The sequence below is a fragment of the Manihot esculenta genome, chromosome 12 (assembly GCF_001659605.2).
Source record: "Manihot esculenta cultivar AM560-2 chromosome 12, M.esculenta_v8, whole genome shotgun sequence".
Classification (NCBI taxonomy): domain Eukaryota; kingdom Viridiplantae; phylum Streptophyta; class Magnoliopsida; order Malpighiales; family Euphorbiaceae; genus Manihot; species Manihot esculenta.
This window is the reverse complement of record NC_035172.2, coordinates 3,623,546-3,644,063: the sequence shown is the minus strand read 5'-3', so window position 1 is coordinate 3,644,063 and position 20,518 is coordinate 3,623,546. Positions and strand designations below refer to the sequence as shown.

The 20,518-nt window shown below is 36.8% G+C and overlaps 1 protein-coding gene, 1 long non-coding RNA gene and 1 pseudogene across 2 annotated transcripts; 1 reads left to right on the top strand and 2 right to left on the bottom strand.

Moving 5' to 3' along the window:
* Positions 1–9,021: 9,021 nt before the first annotated feature.
* On the bottom strand, positions 9,022–17,666 carry LOC110628409 (annotated as a pseudogene).
* Positions 9,920–12,319, bottom strand: LOC122721325. Its single transcript, XR_006347885.1, has 2 exons — positions 10,237–12,319; positions 9,920–10,159 (listed from the first exon to the last, which is right to left on the bottom strand). It is a non-coding gene; the product is annotated as an uncharacterized LOC122721325 (long non-coding RNA).
* Positions 17,667–19,472: 1,806 nt separating the features above from the next.
* LOC122721369 (LRR receptor-like serine/threonine-protein kinase RGI2) lies at positions 19,473–20,038 on the top strand. Its single transcript, XM_043948957.1, has 2 exons — positions 19,473–19,727; positions 19,787–20,038. The coding sequence occupies exons 1-2, from the start codon at positions 19,473–19,475 to the stop codon at positions 20,036–20,038; spliced, it is 507 nt and encodes a 168-aa protein (XP_043804892.1).
* Positions 20,039–20,518: the final 480 nt, after the last annotated feature.

Below are 20,518 nucleotides of genomic sequence, written 5' to 3'. Positions count from 1 at the left end.
CTTCCTGATTCTGAGCCGGACCGTAAGATATGATATGGGCTGAACCCATAGAGGATTTTATTCATCGGGCCCAAAGGGCTAGGCCGGCCTGATTGAAGAAATTGATGAGAGTCCGATCTCCAAACTGAGTGGACCGGACTTGATGCATGTGATGAGACTTGAGGGCCTCTAGATGATGGGCTGGTGTCGTGGGCCTGGCCCCAGACCGAGGTGAGAAAATCTAGCGGTTATCAATTGCCCCTTTACCCTCTCGTCAGTTATTGTCCGGCTGATGAGGGGGTAAATTCCGAGAGTAATAATGACCGCGCAGCCTAAGGACAAGTCTACTCAGAACATCTCTTCATCTCATCACTGTTTCAAATTTCAAATTCTCTCTGTCTTCTCGAAACCTTTGCTCTCTTCTATCTTCTGCGCGATCGTCCTTCTGCCCCAGCCACTTTCAAGGTACGCTCTTCTCTTTGTCCTTCCATGGATAGCCCAAAACTTCTCGACGTTCTTAGAGTAGAGTCTAATGTCACTCCGTCCGTCCTAAAAAATTTCTTCTCTAGGGAGTATTTAGATACCCCTCTCTTTCGTATTCGGGCCCCCTACCCGAACGAGAGGATCGTTCTTCCTGATCCTCCTCCCTCCGACCTAATCGATCCCCAAAAGGATCTTAGCCTGGTCTTTTTTGCTAAACAGAGGGAGTTTGGCTTAACCTTCCCCTTTTCTCCCTTCTTTACCGAGGTCTTCCGGTACTTCAGGATAACTATTCGGATGCTAGTTTCTAATTCCATTCTGTTCATGTCCTCCTTTGAATCTGTATGTCTGAGCTGGGGGTTCACACCCACGGTGCATTTGTTTGTTTCTTTCTTCCGATTAGTCAGAGAAATCCAGGGTTTTTATTATTTTTCCCCTCGGGGGGGCTTTCAATCTTTTCAGGTCATAAAGACTCAATAAAGGGCTGGATGGAGGGCTTTGCAGTAGTGGAGCTCAAGAAGGAGTCCGGGCTCATCTGGGACCTAGAACTCTCCTGGGAGGATGTTTCACTGAACTGCAATGACCTGCCCCAACTGAGCCTTACTGAGCAGGTCGGGTATATTCGACTGACTTCTGTTGAAAAGAAGTATGATGTCGAGAAGTGTATGTTTGTGTCTAATCTTCATGATATTAGAGACGCAGGTACTTTACTCCACTTAGCTGTGTTAGTTTTTGCTTACGCGATCTTTGCTGAGAATTATTCTGATTAGCTTCGATTTTTAATTTTGCAGCCTTCGAGGTGAAGATGGATCAGATTAAGCCTCCCAAGAATCTCATACTGTCCCGGGAAAGCATGGACGCTGCTCTAGATGCTCTCTTAGCTGGGCAATCTGTGAAGGAGGCTACTCAAAGAGTAGCCGAGACTATTTCTTCCAGGGCGGTTACTCAACCTCCTCCTCCCCCAGCATCTTCTCAGGCTCCCAGACCGAGTTCTCGACGTAGCAAGTCGTCTCGGCCCTCTAGCCGCAGCAGATCAAGCTCGGCTCACCAGTCTTCTCAAGCCCCCCGGCCTCGACGCTCTTCTACTGAGAGGATGGAAGAGGCTCCAAGAGTTATTTCTGAAGTGGCTGAGGAAACCGGGTTGGCGAGGACGGACCCTATCCTTCCTCCTGTGGATGCTTCTGCTATGGGACTTGAGGTCTCCATTACTGAAGAGGAAGCTCCAGGAAAAAGAAAAGAGGTTATTCTTGTAGACGAAGATGTTCAAGAGGCCCCCACCGGATATGCCCCTGCTCCTAATGAGGTTGGATCCGGCCTTGCTAGTGATGGAGGTGTCACAGAGAAGGCCGGGGACAAGCGTCCTGCCCTCTCCGAAGTGCCGGTCCCAGCTCCTGCTAGGAAGAAATCCAGGGCTTCCAAGGGATCAGCTCCAGCTCTCCCTCCTCTTGAGAAGAAGAAGGATGTTCCTGTGATACCCCTGTTGTCTGCTCCTGACAACGACATTTTGAACGCAGAGGACATCACCCACCAGTCTCCCGCAAGTGTTGTCGCTGAAATTATCAAGGAGCGAATGTTTGGTGGCGTCACAGAGGCTTCAGACCCACGCTTGCTTGCTCTCACTGGTCTTCTAGCTAGTTCTACCAGGGAGCAGGCAGCGTTTCGGTCTCGACCTCGGGGGGAGCTGGGAGATACGATCAGGGAGATGCTCCTGATAGTAAGTCGTTCGTTTTGGTTTCTGCTCGTATTCTAATTTTCTTTGTTTCTTTGTTATGATAGCTTTTTCTTTTTGCGCTAGGTGATGGGCCTCTTCATGGAGGTGGACGCTTGTGACCACTCTCTCCGGGAGTCTGTGGATCACCGAGTTGAGGAGGCCCATTTAGAGGAAAATCTGTCTGCCACCAGTGACGCCCGGGGTAATCTGGCCGCAGCCCATGAGCATGCCAAGTCCCTAGAGGCGGAGTTATCTCACGCCCGGAGGGTTCTTAAAGAGTCTGACGAGAAGGCAGCTACAACAGAGGTCCGTTGTGAGGAAGTTCTGAAGCAACTGTCCTCCACAGTGGATGCTTTGCGTGAGAGGGACGAGGCCGTGAGCTAGAAGGAGGAGGTCCAGCGCCAGCATGAGCAGCTGAAGGTAAAATTTAATGTCGTGCTGGCTCAAAAGAGTGAAACAGTAGCTCGAGTTGTGGTCCTGAAGCAGGAGTTGAGCAAGCAAGTTGATAATGTTAAGGGCTTGACTTTGGCGGCAGAGGAGTCCAAACTTCAGAATCAGCAACTCTGCCAACAAGTCAAATCCCTGGAGACGAGGTGCTCAGCTCTGCTTGAAAAGGTCAAATTGGCTGAGGATAGGGTCCAGCTGGAGGTCGAGAAGTGTCTAAGGGAGTATAAGGTGAAGAAGGAGATCCAGCAGGCCTGTGAAGCTCACCTCCAGGATTATAAAAGTTCTTCTGAATTTAAAGCCAAGATAGCTGAGGCCTGTGAGAAGCGACTTGCGGAATTCCAAGGCTCTGATGAAATAAAAACTGCCGTATGGAATAAGGGCTTCCGCATGTTCGTCTATGGGTACAATCGGTGCCTAAGGACAACCAGATACCCCCCCCTCTACCCCGTTGACTGAACTCTGAGCTGCAGAGGAAGACTCTGATGGCGAGGAGGTGCTTTATGGAGAGGATGACAGACCTTTGCCCAAAGGAGCTCCTCATACTGCAGCTGGGCCTTCTGAGGCAGGCGCCGAGCTGGGAGATGGAGATGCTGGGTCTCGGGGGTTGGAGGTCGTGCCTTTTGTGGGCATTGGGGGGTCTGAGCCAAAAGATGCTGGGCCTCCTATAGACAGTAATGTAAATAATGTAAATGTAGATAGTACAGAAGGTAATATAGATGTTAATGCCCCTAGACATGTAAGTCCTTTAAGGACTGTTTTTCCTTCAGTAGAGTAGACTGTAAAGTAGGTTGTAATTACTTTTCCTTTTAATGAAATTTAATTTTTGTGTTGGTATTTTGAGTTATTTTGATTGTTATTTATTTCTCTGGCTTTATTCATATTTGAGCTGTTCTTACCTCCTCACCGGGCTACTTATTCTGTCTAAACAGTCTAATTTGTTTAATTTTAAAGATTGGCGAATAAAACATTTAGGAGGTGTTTAATAAATCTTGTAAGGAATTGACTACATCGTCTTTCATTTCTTGCCCCTTAGTTAATCAGGGCTGAAAACTTAGCAAGAGACTTAGTCTCTGACTTATTTATCTATTTTACTAAGGCATTCTTATCTGTAAGCTCTTTCCGAGCTGGACTAGCCGTACCCGTGGGCTCTGTTTTTAACAGTGGGCTGAACTCTCGACCTATAAGTTTTTATGATTCTTGTAAGGACATCCTCATTTTTCTCTTATTACTTCGTTACTATGAGCTCGGGCATATAGCCTTTGTTTAATAATAAGTTAGATCATGTACCTTTAAAGGTGATGAGCAGGGCTGGCCTTTTTGCTTTTAGTTCTGATTTGACAGGAACTAAAGCTGGGGTCTCATCTGCTCACGCCATTGGATTTCTCCTCGGGTTGCCCCTTTACCTCCTCAGCGTTTATTACATGAGTGGTGAGGGGGTAAATCCCTAGACTTTATTCGTAACTGCACGACTTTATTTTAGACGATTTGACATTTCGTTCTGGTTATGAGCTCGGATATCTGGTCCCTCTGGAAGTGACCCTTTGTCAGTCGGTGCGGCCTGGGTTGTATGCTCCGCTGAGGTGGGGAGTTCAGCTTTTTTTTTTTTTTTTTAGTCCGTCCATTCAGCGGATTAAGGAGCTCGGATTTTTGTTCTTTGCTTAGACTTTTGCGTTATCTGTGTGATGGGGTCAGGAGTTCGGAATTTCATTTTCCTCACTGTGAAGATGATACTCCATTTCTTGCTTTCTTGACGAGCCTTACACGGGCTGTGTTTCAAGGATCCGGGCCATTTTTGCTCCGGGGAGATCTTGGAGATCCTGGTTGTTTTTGCTCCAGGAGATCTGACGGGATCATGGTCGTTTTTGATCCAGGAGATCTGACGGGATCCTGGCCGTTTTTGCTCCAGGAGATCTTACGGGATCCTGGCCGTTTTTGCTCCGGGGAGATTTTGGTGATCCCGCCGGCCGTTTTTTCTCCAGGAGGTCTGACGGGATCCTGGTCTTCTACCTCCAGGAGGTCTCTCTATCTCAAGGAGGTCTTCTGTTCTTTTCTTTTCTTGAGAGAGTTAATACTCACAATAATAGAGATAATCATTGCATTATTATAAGACGGTGTTATTTCATGTTTTCATAGTACAAGAATTTCTTTTCACAAATATTCTAAGGAAAGTACCTCTTCAGCTTGTTCAACCTTTTGTTCCTCCGATGATCATGTTGATGGTTCCACTGGACCCGTCATTCACTGGCCCTGCTCCCATCCTCCTGAGTGTCTGCCCTGCTGGGTTCGGCTGAGACCTTTGCTCTTCCGGTTTCTTTATAAAGTTCTTGAGGTGTCCCCTCTTTATCAGCCTCTCGATCGCAACAATCAACTGAAAGCAGTTATTGGTGTCGTGGCCGTGCGTGCGATGGTACTGATAATATTTATCAGGGTCTTGCTGGTTTGCTTTCGTTTTCATCGGCCTGGGCCATTGGAGGAACTCCTTATCCTGGATGGCCATGAGCACTTCGGCTTTAGAGGCATTGAGAGGGGTCAGTTTCTCTGGAACCCACGGAGGGAGTGACCTCTGTTCTGAGACCTGAGGGGGGAGAGGTCTTTGGTCCCTTCGCTCCCAGGGTTGTCTGGAAGGCCAAGGCTTTTTGCCGTGCCTTTTCTCGTGCTTCTTCGACCTCCCTTCCTCCGGTGCTTTCTCCTTATCTGTCGCTCCTCTGGCGAACCTGCTTGTCACTAAGACGTTATCTTGCCTAATGTATTTTTCAGCCCGCTTCATCAGCTCAGCTAGTGAGGTCGGAGGCTTCCTGCTCAATGAGCCAAAGAATTCGGCTGAGGTCGTCCCCTTTTGCACGGCTTCTATCGCCCTTCCCTCATCGAGCTCGGGAATCTGCAGGGCCTCCGTGTTGAAACGAGCGATGTACTCCCTGAGCGATTCGTCTCTCCTCTGCCTGATCGTCTCCAGGTAGCTGGTCTTTGTTTCTGCGGGCACCCCGACGATAAATCGGCTGATGAAGCGAGAGGCCAGATCCCCAAAGCTGCTGATACTTCCGGCCTCAAGGTTATTAAAGTACACCCGCACTGGCCCTGAGAGTGTCATGGGGAATACCTTGCACATCAAGGTATCCGACAAAGTCTGCAGCTCCATGAAAGTCTTGTAGTTCAAGACATGCTCCCGAGGGTTTCCCGCTCCGTCGTATGCAGCCATAGGTGGCATCATAAATTTCTTCGGGACGGTCTCCTGCTGTACCCACGTTGAGAAGGGCGAGGAGGTGGGCAGGAGAGTCTCGTTCTGATCCCTCGTTCCCAGCTCGGTCAAGAGCTGTTCTCTCATCCTTTGCAGCTTTTGGTCTACACTCTCATCTTCCTGCCTGGGTTTCTTCTCCAGACGGTATTCCTCCTCTTCCGCTTCGCTTCTCGTCCACTTGATTGTTTCGGCAGAATAACTGTCGGCCCCATCGTTCTCAATCATCTCTCTCATTCTCCTTCCATGAACCCTGGCCTTCGGTTCTTCCTCTTCCCCAGCTCTTCTCTCCCTTTCTCTAGTTTCGCGGCTAACTATTTGGGGATGGTTGAGAGTAGGTTGAGGTTCATTGGTCTGGAGCTCTTCTACCACTGGCAATACGTTTGCTGGAGTGCTAAGGCCTCATTGCTGCATCATCTGCCCCAGCCAGTGGGCGGCGTTTTGTAGTTGGAGGGCGATGGTTTGGAGGTCCTGGTTGGACAAGGTAGTGGCGGAAGCATTCCCTGCCAAGCTTGGCGAGGGGTTGAAAGGAATGGGTGGTTGATTGTTTGGTGTTGTAGGACTGGAAAAAGAGAACTGTTGTCCCTCATGAGCGGAGCTCAGGTCATTAGGGGTATTGACAAGATTGTTTTCGTTGTGGTTAGCCATCGTGGATCTCAATGGGTATTGTAAGAGTGGAACTCCGGCGATGAAAAGATCTCCTTCGTTCCCACAGACGGCGCCAATTGATGATCTGAGATCAAGAAAATAGGGTTTTATAATGGGTTTTGTAAAATTGGAAAAAGTTTAGACCTAGAGGAGAATATTTCACCTTTTATATGTTTTCTTTTGTCTGCTAGTGACGTATAACAGAATGTATGTCATTGGACTACCTGTTCCTGTCACGTTGATATGGTCGTACGAGGAAATCAGATCGTTGCCCCATGCATAACGGCCCCTGATTCTCCCGGACACGCGTACGGGTGGTCCCAAGTGAAGGATGGGTAGGTCTTCTTCCTGATTCTGGGCCGGACCGTAAGATATGATATGAGCTGAACCCAAAAAGAATTTTATTCATCGGACTCAAAGGACTAGGCTGGCCTGATTGAGGAGATTGATGGGAGTTCGATCTCCAGACTGAGTGAACCGGACTTGATGCATGTGATGAGACTTGAGGGCCTCTAAATAATGGGCTGGTGTCGTGGGCCTGACTCTAGACCGGGGTGAAAAAATCCAGCGGTCATCAGATATTAAAATTTACACAAAATAATTAAGACCGTAGAATGAATTATTTAATATTTGCTAAACTTCTAATAAAATTTTATAATAGACATATTTTAATTATAAAATATTGAGATTTATAATAGGCATATTTTAATTAAATAATAAGAACATTTTATAATTATAAGTTTTAAAATTCTAATTAATTTAATATTTATAATTTTTTTAATTTGATATCCTATTATTAAATGTACTTAAAATAAGAAAAGCAGCTTAGTAGGTAACATGTAAAATTGAATCAGAGAATGCTTCCATTTATTAAAAAAATAATAACAATTGTAAACCAATGAGCAAAGCACACATCATAACTTTGCTTGGAAAGACGTGCAGACGTGGCAACGTTGTATCGTGCCATATTGACGGGGAACCGACAGTTCTTGCGAACGCTCTGTGGCTTCTCTTATCTTCCGCATCAATGTATATTTTTGTATGTATTACTTTTTGCCAGGTGGGCTCATCTCCACATGAGCATCCTTCCAACGATTATTATTTTTTTATCAATAAATTCGAAATTGATTGACAGAGTATTTGCTTTTTAATGTTAACTCATAAATTCACCGAAATTTTTTTACTGAATTCTTTGTTTGTCCTATTGTGTAGATGATCTCATTGCAAAATTTTGTTTGAAGGATAGATTACCTCTATACTAGACTATTTGTGAGTCATCATCACTGATGATTTGAGATCCACTAAAATTATAGTGTATATATAAGTTTAATATAAAAGATTTTTTTTTATTATTCTGATTCATAATCATTACTCTATTAAAATATAGTCTATTTCTATCCCACAAAACTATATGTATGGATGTATTTATTTGTTTATTTTTATTTGGTGGCTATTTAATTCTCTTTCGATATACATGATGGACTCTCCTATTTCCCGTCCCATCATGTAAGATAAATTTCTTTTTAACAGGTCCAAGCCTTTAAATGGCCCAATTTACTTTAAGTCTGAATTGGATGTGATATTGATGGATCGGCCTGCTTAATGGACTCTAATAAATTTTAAATTTATCTCTTTTTCTAAAATTTAACCAAAGTCCGAATAAAAAAGACACAACGGTCATTCATTTCTATTGTAAAATGCTTAATTGCTTGTTAAAGTTTTGCAATATAATTTTTTTGCAGTTAAAAAAATATTATAAATTGATTACATTTATTTATTAATAAAATTATTAATAATTTTTAATTAATTTTAAAAATGACTATTTAATCAAATAAAAAATAATATTATCATATTAAATTATTTACATAATACTCGGTTCTTTTATATTGAAATATTCGGTAATACTATATAATATTCTTTTCATCCAATAATTTAAAAAATAAATATTTGATATTAGTGATTGTTAATGATGATGGAGTAAAAAAAATAAATATAAATAAATAAATATGATTTTATATATAATAATCATTATTACATAATTTCAAATACGTTGGATTTTATAATACAACTTCTATTATTATATAATTTTTTATAACTAAATAAAATAATAAAATATATAATTTTATTTCCCAATTGAAAATGTTTTAGAAATATAAGTTGTATGGATCTGATATAAATTTTATAATATCAAAATATATTGAGCAGTTAAGAATTATGATGAAAAGAAGTAATATTGTAGCCCACACGATTAACAATAATTAAAGCCTTTTTAATCAAGATTCTAAAATAGGTTAAGTTCACTGTGATCTGTGAACATACAAAACTTAGTGTGAAGATTTGAAAAAGAAAATACAACGGAAGGAAAGGAATGGAGAAGGAAGGAAAGAAAAACTGATGACAGGATAAATGATTTAATACAACTATTTATTCATTTAATTTAATTATTTTAATTTAAACTGAATAATGATCCTCCCGTCAATTTTTCCTTTCCTTTGATTTTCTTTACTCTCATAATTGCCTGCAACGGTAAAACTATGAAATGATTGAATAATTGGTGTAGAAAAAGAAAACGCCAAAACTCTCAACAGTTCTCCTAGGAAGAATACAACGAGGGGCTTGGTATTTGGATTCTAGAAGCATTCTCTGTGTCTGCAGGCATCAAAATATAGCAAAGTGGGGGCAGTTGTTTGTCAGCAGAGATGGAGAAAAAAAAAAAAAAAGAGGTATCAATATCACCATCACCATCACCATCACCCTTCCAATAACAGGTCTTTATATTTGAATTTTGTAAGAGAAGCTGCTCAACAGATAATGTTGCAACTTGCAAATGAGATAACCTTATTTTTAATGCCAAACTGTCAGTGAATATGGTGTTAATCATTGCACAGATGCCTCACCAGATACAAGCTTCAATGTCTCCTGTTCCCCATTCAATTCTCTCAATCATTATTTTTTTTTTTTTTAAAAAAATCCTCTTGCTTTTTCTTCACCTGCTACCCAAAATTTAATTAGCCAGTAGATCTGGCTGGCGCTTAGATAAATGCAAACAAAAAATTTGTAAGAATTACAATTTGCAGAGAAAATGAAATGAATTGTATATTTGTTGTAACTCAACTTTGTGCTTCACTAAAAAAACAAAAGATTTCTGTCCAAGTTCAAACCAGAGCATAGCTGTCAAGGCCGAAAGAGTTTTAATAACCCACGCAATTGCTGCCCAGGCTTCCTTCTCATCCTTGGGAAGTTCAGCCACAATGGCCTCAGTTGTAGTCATCAATGAGGAGACACCGTATGACCAGTAATAATTAGATGGTCCTTGCTTTATGGAACAAATTAAGTTCCTGAAAATAATTAGTTTGTATCATTTTGTAGGATTTCTTGTATTTACCTAGCAGCATCTACCAAGGCTGTTCTGATGATTTTCAATGGATCAATGATTCCTGACTTCACCATATCAACTATTCACCTGATACCAGGAAAAGAAAAAAAAGAGAGAGAGAGTACCAACATTAAAATAAAAGAAATCATGCTACTTATTAGCATTTCCATTGGCAAAAACCCTTGGCTGCATTCTAAATGATGTGGATGCCAATCTTCTGATCAAAATTAATTTGCAGCTTGCAACTTGTCAAGATCTTTAGAAGCATAAAGAAGAGCAACACCACCTACACATATAAAAGATGCTCATTTATGATTCCATGTCCTTAGAAAGAGAGAAAAAAGTAATTGAAGTTAGCCGTACCAGGTACAATGCTTCCTTGCATTCAGAGCATCAGTAACTCTCTCCTTCTCACTAACTTCAGCTTCACTAGCCCCACCAATCTACAAGAAAGCTAAAATCTAAACAAGCTTGGCAACCGGTATACCATATCATGCAGGATGCTTACATGGCAACTAATAAAATAAAGACATAGTTATTCTTTTATAAAAAAAAAAAAAAAAAAAAAAAAAAAACTAGTTACCATGTTTTAAGAATACACTTATCTATTAAAATATATATCTATTTATCAAATGCTTATTAGCTAATTATACAATGTAGGATTACGCACGTGATATAACCGTTGTTGTACGGTATAATTACTCAGTGAAATTCTTCAAAATAAATTAGTGTGACAGTCAAATAAAATAATAAATAAATTTTCAGTATCAACTTGCATGGCCAACTAACCTTGAAGGACAATTCCAAGACCTTGATTATAGCATTTAAACTTGAGATATTCTTCTCATAAATTAAATGAGAGGACCTTATAGTTCCTCTCAATACGGGTAGAGATGCCATGTGACATAAAAATTTGATAGACAGTTTGATTGTAAAATTTTAAAGGAAATTAAAAACTAGTAATTTGATAATTATTTTTAAAATTACTTATAAGTTATATATATATATATAGTATCGCTGTTGATGGCGACCGATTAATAATAAAACTAAATTTCAAATTCAACCCTTCTAATTATAACTTGACTACCGGCCTCTAAATGGTCAGATCTATCGCAGTGCAAATAAAAAGAAATTGCTCCAGAGCCCACAATAATAGGAATCAGGTGAGACTCAAGTGAGCTCGAGACAATTAGATCCATCTAAACATCTATTTTCGTATAAAAACAAAATTCGCAGTAATAGGAATCATAGTCAGATAGTGGCGGAGGAAATCAAATAGAGTAAAATTAGAGTACATACACACGTAAAGGCTACTCACATGAATATAATGGGCGGGTACTAGGACAGAGAGAGCAAGCCCAAAAAAGAGAAAAGGGATCGGAAATAAAAGGGAAGGAGGAGAAAAATAGAGAGTAAGCTTACCAAACTCCATTTAATCCTAGACCTATTCATAGATTTCAGACATTAATAATAGATTCCTTGTTGAATTTTTTTTTGTTGTCACAAGATAAAAGTCCATTAAGAGGGTTACAAGAGTTGCCCAAAAGTAGAAAAGTAGAAATGCCCAGAATCTTTTTAAAAAAAGCTCTTATAAACCAACCCAATAAAAGAACCCGATCCAACCCCTAACAACCTTAGAGAAAATGGATACTTGATCTGAGCAAGAAGACCCGGTTGCTAGCAATAAGGGGCGCCGCAAGGACACCCGGAAATCCTATTGGCCGAAGATGAAGAGTCGTCGGGAAGCGTCCAAGTCTCTGAGTAGGCTTAGAGGCATGCATGTTGCAAATTAACATAGAAACTCAACAAAGAACACGATCTTCAGATGACTAAGGGGTTGGAAATGGTGTGTACAAAGGAGATTCGACAAGGAAGGAGCTTGCGATCTATGGCAGCAGAAGCAGCAGTGGCTTCGAGAACATCTCAAAAAATGAAGACACGAAGACCATAAGCAATTCTTTAAGAAACCCAGCTGCTTGAAATCTGCAAAGTAACCATAGATACAACCCAACAACAAAGACAACAGGGTGAGAATCGTGGAGGAGGAGGCAGAGCCCAAGACCTCTCAGTCTCTTATAGCCATAGGGGTGGCCAATGAGGGAAGAACCTCAGCCAACACTTAACACCCTTAGGAGTAACCTCCTTCTGCTAAAAAATTAGATTTAGAATATCCCTGAACTAATATCAAAGAATCCAGAAAAACTCAAAAACAATACATACAGATCTAGAAAAGTCCCTTTCAAAAAGCACAGAATCTGTAATAAAAAAGAACAAAAGCTATTTACATCTTTATTTATTTATTTTTTTTTTTGTGGAGACCATTAAAAATAAAAGGTGGGGCTAACAACTGATGTATGGCCATGGTTGGTCCTGAAAAATCAAGTATAGTGCTTTCTTAGATAGGATTAGAGGATTGAGAGAGTTGAATTGAGGACTTTTTAGTTTAATTTTGATACAGTTAAATCCATGATTGCAAAATTAAGTATAGTGTTAATAATTAAATTAAATTATTTTTACTTATTATAATTATAATTATAATTTTTTTAAAAGCAATCTCATACTATAAAAAAAAAAAAAAAACCAAGAAGAACTTAATAAACCAATCTAAAAAAACTAATTCAAACCTTCCTAACACACCAAATATAAAAGTTCAAGACTTAACTCGGCAATTCACTATACAAATTCATATAGATTTTTAAATATTTATTACCTATTAACTATTTTTAATACTTAAATATTTGATTAAGAACTTTTTTTAAAAAAAATTCTTACACATTTTATGAACGTTCCATTTATTAAAAGTTAAAAAGTTACATCTAATAAAAGATGGATATTATTTTAGAAAAAAAAAAGATGAACCTTATATAATAGCAAATTAAATATTCATATTAAAATTTACACAAAATAATTAAAATTGTACAGTAAATTATTTAATATTTGCCAAACTCGTCATCATATATATTATTGAGATTTATAATAGGCATATTTTAATAAAAATAAGAATATTATTTTTCTAATTTATGGTACGTGATGATAGCTGAATTTCACTACTCCAATATAAGAGCGTGCAGACGTGGCAACGGTGTATCGTGCCATGTTGACCGGTGAATCCACAGTTCTTGCGGACCGCTCTGCGGCTCCACTCATCTTCCTCATCAATATTTATTTTTTTTATATATTACTTTTTGCCAGGTGGGCTCATCTCCACATGAGCTCCTTCAAACTATTATTATTTTTTTATTAAAAAATTCGAAATTAATTAACCGACTATTTGCTTTGTATTAAAAAAAAAAAAAAGAAAGAAAGGAAACGCGAAGGGCAAGCAGGGATAAAACTGTCGGTGAATAGTTTGGGCCTGTATTCGTTAAGAGTTTTCGCTTTTATTTGAGTTTGCTGAGTTTCTTTATACTTGATAGTTGCATTTTAGTATTATTTTCTTTCAAAGACGGCGGAGAGATTTATAGTTGTATATTTTATTTTGGGGGCTTTATCGCTAGTTTCTCTCGCTGATTGTAAGTGGTTTGATTCTGTTTACTCTGTATTTATTTTGTTTTGCCGGTTTTGGTCTTCTTTAGTGAGGATTTGCTTGCTAAAATTAGTTTGCTTCAAGAGTTTTCATTTGACTCCAAGAAGGATCTGCTTTTAATAACATTGAAATTTTAGGACTCTGCTATTGCTATTGTGTCCGGCAATCTCCGCTCAGCAATATCCTCTTCTTTGTGCAGTTGCTTGAATGATTGGTGCTCCTGCTTTGTTTCAAAAGTCTACTTCAATTGGTTGTATGTTAAACTGCTTTGATTTTGATCTTATTTTCTCCTTCTTTTCGAGTTTGATATTTGGTATTTGGTCGCTTCTTTATTTGCTATTTTATTTGCTATTTTAGTGTTCATGTATACTTCTGTTTAGTTATTTATATCGAGATGTTAAAAGAAATCATAAGAGTTATAATGGTGGTGTTGACGACATCGGTGCTCAATTAATTTCTGAGATTTTTATTTGTTAATTTTATAATTTAATTTGTTCCTTCGACTAATTTAATTTATTGAGTTATTTTAATTTAATTTTTTTTATTTTAATTTATATCTCTTTGAATTAGGTGTAATAACTAATGATTGAATAATGATTGAATAATATAGTTGATGTTCTGAGATTTAGAGAAAATAAGATTTACAATGGTTGTGTAAATTTGGTCCGAGAGAATGGTGCTTCTTTTTTTATATGCTAATGACATCCAACGATTTTGTTGTTACTGGGCCACCTGTCTCTGTCATACGGATACATACATACAAAAGTGTAAGAGGATGTCTGCTGCATGCTGAATGGCCATTTAATTTTCACCATGACACACGAATAAACATATCTATTAGGTGAAGGGGCTGTTTATCCCCTCTCTTGCTAGGCCTCTTGATCGAGTTGGGGTGAAAAGACTGAGGTCCAAGGAAGGTCTGATTTTAAGGTTGAATGGCCTGAACTGGTCCATTTAAGAGACTTCATGAATCTTGAACTAGAGCTATATCATGGATCCAACTTTGTATCGGAATGGTGAAATTCAGCGGTCATTAATAACTAATGATTGAATGATAACGATAATAGTTTTAATTAGGAATGGCAACGGATCGGATATTTTTGGGTACCCGATTCGACCGAACCCTAATAGAACGGATTTGGGTAGTTATAATCAGGTTTGTGATGGATTCGAGTTTGAAAAATAATACCCATTGCGGGTTTGAATTGGATTCGAGTTTTATATACAGGTACCCACTATCTAAACTCGTTTGTATAAATAATTAATTTAATATAAAAAATATATTTTACAATAATATTTATAAAAATTTTTTATATATTTTTATTTAAAATTTAAATTTAAATATTTTTTAAAAATATTAAATTTTTTAAATAAAAATTATTAATGAAAAATATTTTTTATATAAATTATTAATTAAAATATATAAGACTAAACGGATTCGAATTTTATTCGGATAATAATAATTGGGTTTGGGACGGATTCGAATAATTTAAATTAATTTTTAATCAAATTCGAAACGAATTCGGATATTACTATTATAAATCGGGTTCGAGTTTAGATAGTTTAATTTTCGCGGATACCCTACCCGTTTATATCTCGAATTTTAATGTTGCAATGGGTAAATGGTATGACAATAATAATAATAATAATAATAATAATAATAATAATAATAATAATAATAATAATAATGATGAAAATCTCAATTACGCTATAAAAATAACAATATTGTTGGCAGTCCTTAAATGGTGCGATAGCTATCAGATAGTGACAGTGGCCATGTGGTGGCGACGGTTGTAATATTGAGCAATAGTTAATAAGGTGATAAGTAAAATAAATAAATTTAAATAAATAGTTTATGATTTTATATAATAATCATTACATAATTTAAAATAGGTTGGATTTTATAATACAACTTCTATTATATATATATATTTTATAATTAAATAAAATAATAAAATATATAATTTTATTTCCCAATTGAAAACGTTTTAAAAATATAAGTTGTATTGATCTCATATAAATTTTATAATAATTTATAATATGAAAATAAATTCAACGGTTAAAAATTATGATGAAACACCATCACCCTTCCAACAAGTTTTATATTTGCATTTTGTATGAGAAGAAGTTCAACAGAACATTGCCTCACCAGATACAAGCTCACTGTCTCCTGTCCCCATTCAATTCTCTCAATTCATTTTTTTTAAAGAAAAAACCCTCTTGCTTTTTCTTCACCTGCTACCCAAAATTTAATTAGCCAGTAGATCTGGCTGGAGCTTAGAGTAAATACAAACAAAATCATACACTAGAATATTTTTGTAGGATTTCTTTGTATTTACCTTGCAGCATCTAGCAAGGCTGTTCTAATGACTTCCAATGGATCAATGTTTCCTGACTTCACCATATCAACATATTCACCTGATAGCAGAGAAAAGAAAAAAAGTAGCAAAATTAAAATAAAAGAAACCATGCTACTTCTTAGCTTTTGCCATTTTTAGACAAGAAAATGGCGAAAACCTTTGGCTGCATGGTATCCAAGGTCAGGATTGTCCTGCTCCAAAAGCTTGCCAACAACAACTGCCCCCTCTACTCCTGCATTGGAAGCAATTGTGTATACAGGCATCTGCAGACACACATAAGCTTAACATGTTCAGAACATATTATTGAAATAAGTCCACTGAAGTAGACTTGCTGTAAATTAAGCACATTGCCTCATGCTCTGTGTGTGTGTGAGAGAGAGAGAGAGAACATGTCATATTCTCTAATAAGAAGTAAATTTAAAGCAAATACAAGCTCTACAAAGAAAATGAATGAATAGACTAGTCACTTCAATGCATTAAATTCTCCGGCTGAATTCTTTTTGGCACCCCAAAGAATAGATGGAGCTGTTATGTGATCGACCATCTATGTTTGCTACTTATTTTAGTTAGATAAATTCCAAAAAGGATAAAAACTAAAAAATTGAAGCCCATGTATTTTGACTAGAACAAAGGGTTGAAACCTTGAGAGCATTCTGAATAATCTGGACGCCAATCTTCTGATCAAAATTTGCAGTTTGCAACTTATCCAGCTCTTTAGAAGCATAAAGAAGTGCAACACCACCACCTACACATATGAAAGGTCATCATTTATGATTCCATGTCCCTAGAAAGAGAGAAAAAGTAATTGAAGTTAGCCCTACCAGGTACAATGCCTTCCTCCACAGCAGCCTTGGTGGCATTAAGAGCATTAGTAACTCTGTCTTTCTTCTCACCAACTTAAGCTTACTAGCCCCACCAATCTACGAGGAAACGAAAATTTAGAAACAAGCTTAACACCACCAGAAAGCTTAGCAAGTCGCTCTTGCAACTTTTCCTTATCATAATCAGAAGTGCTGCTTCATTGGTGATAAAATAAGGAGATATGTAGCCTCTGCCCAGCTTTATTCCTTCAACGACCTCTAATTCATTGTACAATGTTTTCCCATCCTTAAATGGTTTTGTGAGAAATAATGTAAGCATGTTGATAGGAATGAAATAAAAAAAACATGTTTCGAACTAAAACAGAATGCCCAGGCAACATCTGGTAATTGAAATGAAGATGCAGAAGCCAAACAACAAATACAAATGTGCAGCAAAGGTCCACCATCCACAAATAAGGAACAGATATTCCTAATAGTAAAAGCACTATATGGGATAATCTCAAATATGTCTTACAGAGATGGTAATGACACCCTCTTTGCCAACTTTCTCCATTGCCTTGGCTATTAACTCACCTATCTCCCTTTCTCCATTTGCTGATATGGTTCCCACCTTTTTGGAAAGGTCACAGTAGTAGCATGTTTAGTTAAATTCAATAATAAAAAATACGCAATACTTCAAATTTACTAAATATTATTTGAACATCAATCCATATCAATTTTGCTTTCATGTTTAACAAGTCAATCTCTCACATTTCTGAACTGGCTCTGCTCTTCAAGTTTGTTATAACAGCATCAACTGCCATTGAAATCCCACGTCTTAGGTCCATGGCATTCATTCCAGCTGCCACAGATTTGCATCCTTCAACAAATATGGCACGGGTGAGGACTATTGCACAAGTGGTACCTGCAAAAATGTATGAAAAATTTATAACAGCAAACCCCAATTCAACCTTATTTATGTTCATGATTTCATTATTTTTTTCATTTACTTGATTTTAATTAGGAGAACTTGAAATTTTACAATTTTAAAAGTAATTTTCAAATTATTAAATTACATTGATTTCTCTTTCTTCTAAGCAAATTCATGAAAAATTTTTATATTCATCCGATTCACTGTAAAATCAAAATGTAAATAAGTGAAATTTACCTTTCTCTATTTTCTTTTTTTTTAACTCTTATAAATTGATAATTTATTAAATGTAAAATTTATATATATAATGTAAAATTATATCTTTTAGATTTATGATGAACCGAATTTACGTAAAAAATTTTGAAACTGCAATATGATTCATGTGGATTGGTTTGTCAAAGAAGTTTTCTAAACATAATGGAAACAAATCATAGCAAATTGAAGCATAAAAAGACAACATATAAAAACTTTCAAAAACCATACATTTCTAAGCATTGCAAACCAATTATATGTAGAAATGCTTGAATGTGAGAACAATGAAGATAAAAAGGAAGAAGAAATATTGTTTTGAATTTAATTTCATTTCCCATCTTAACCTAGCATTGATAGGATGTAAATGAGTATGATACCGCGAAAATTAAACTATCCAAAATTGAATTCTATTTTTTTTGAAATGGAAAATCGAATCCTATTTATATTAACAATATCCGAACCCGTTTCAAATCTGATTAAAAATTAATTTAAATTATTCGAATTTATTCTAAATCTGATTATTTTGAATAAAATCCGAACCATTAGTTTTATATATTTTAATTAATAATTTATATAAAAATATTTTCATTAATAATTTTCATTTAAAAATTTAATATTTTTAAAAAATATTTAAATTTAAATTTTTAAATAAAAATATATAAAAAAATTATAAATATTATTATAAAATATATTTTTTATATTAAATTAATTATTTATATAAATAGATTCATACCGTGAATACCTATACATATAAAACTCGAACTCCATTTCAACCCGCAATAGATATTACGTTTTAAATTTGACCAGTCCTAAATCCAATTATAACTATTCAAATTCATTTTATTAGGATTCGGTCGAATCAGATATTTGAAAATAATCGATCTATTGTGCATGTATTTTTTTTAAAATTTTTATATTGATTAAAATATTAAATTTTTTATTATTTTAAATTAAAAAAATATTATTAAAAAATAAATATTATATTATGTCGATATTTATTTAGTTTTTAATAAAAATATATAAATTTAAATAAAAAAATAAATTAAACTTATTTAACTCTAAAAAAAATATAAAAATTTAATTAAATTTATTTCCATAAAATTATATACCTAAATATTAAAAGTAGGAAACTATATATTTTTAAGTACATTTTAAATTTTAAATTTTTATGCTTTAATTTCTTTTAGGGTAAATTGTAATTTAGTCCCTCTGATTTAGTGAAATATAACATTTCGTCACTCTGTTTTAAAAAACCTTTAATTTAATCACTGTGATTTTTAAAAACTATGCAATTAGTCCCTCCCGTTAGATTTTCAGTTAAATCACCGTTAATTTTAGTTAAAAAGACTAAAATAACCATTCTCTCTCCTACCTCCTCTTCCGCCTCTTCTTCTTCTTCTCCTTCCCGATCTCGTCTTCTTCTTCTTTTGCAACCCAATACTCTACCAAGAATCTATTCAAATAAACAAAGACCAAAAAGACGAAGCAAGAACAGAACCCCGAGGTGAAGATGGTGGAGTGGTTGAAAATCTTTAATCTTTCTTGTTTTTGTTGGTTTCTCTCTCTTTCTTGTTTTTGTTGGTTTCTCTCTCTTTCTTGTTTTTGTTGGTTTCTCTCTCTTGTTCTTGCTTATTTGCAGAGAAAGCTGTGATGGGTTGAGTTTTAAGATAAGAATCAGTTTAGAGAGAGAGAGAGAGAGGTTTGGGGATTTGAAGCCATTGCCAATGCCGATGTCGAGGCAACTCTTCAACATCTACGAGCTTCGTCCAATGCTGAGCTCCTTCGCTATTCACTACCACCATCTGTTCGTCGTTATTCTTGCATTAGCTTGTGCTGCTTCTGCAACAAATAATGAAGTTGATACTCTTATTTCTTGGCTTCACAGCTCTCCTTCATCTTCACCTTCTTCAAACTTCAGAAGCTGGAGAAGATGTTACTATGGCAGAACAATTTTCATGGAACTATTCCAGGAGAGATTGGCAACTGTAAAAGTTCGATAGTTATTGATTTGTCCTTAAATTTTTTCTCTGGAGCCATACCTCAGTCTTTTGGAAACCTTTCAAACCTCGAAGAGCTTATGCTTAGCAACAATAATATCTCTGGTTCGATTCCACCAGTTCTTTCAAATGCAACAAAACTATTACAGCTGCAGCTTGATACTAATGAGATATCAGGCACAATTCCAGCAGAGCTTGGTAAGTTGACACAGTTGACAGTCTTCTTTGCCTGGGAGAACAACAATGGCTGTGGCCAACAACAATGGCTGCAGAGAAAGACTCTCAAAATGACAGGTTAGACATTAGGGGAGTTCGGGATTCCTTCTCCACTGAAGTAAAAACCCTAGGTTCTATCCGACACAAGAACATTGTCAGATTCTTGGGTTGCTGTTGGAATTGAAACACAAGATTGCTTATGTACAATTATATGCCAAATGGAAGCCTAGGCAGTCTCCTCCATGAAAGAAGTGGAGGTTGCTTGGAATGGGAAGTGAGGTACCGAATCATCCTGGAAGCGGCACAAGGCCTTGCTTATTTACACCATGCTTATCGGGAAGAAGGAGATCGGGAAGGAGAAGAAGAAGAAAAAGAAGAGGAGAAGAAGAAGAAGAAGGAGATCGGGAAGGAGAAGAAGAAGAAGAAGAAAAAGAAGAGGAGGAAGAGAAAGGAGAGAAAATGGGTATTTTAGTCTTTTTAACTAAAATTAACGGTGATTTAACTGAAAATTTAACGGGAGGGACTAATTGCATAGTTTTTAAAAATCACAGTGACTAAATTAA

Excerpts from the sequence above, each read along its gene's own strand:
- LOC122721369 (XM_043948957.1), top strand. The coding sequence starts at position 19,473 with ATGTCGAGGCAACTCTTCAACATCTACGAGCTTCGTCCAATGCTGAGC. Across the intron at positions 19,728-19,786 it reads TCCAGGAGAGATTGGCAACT|TCTTTTGGAAACCTTTCAAA; the intron begins GTAAAAGTTCGA and ends GCCATACCTCAG.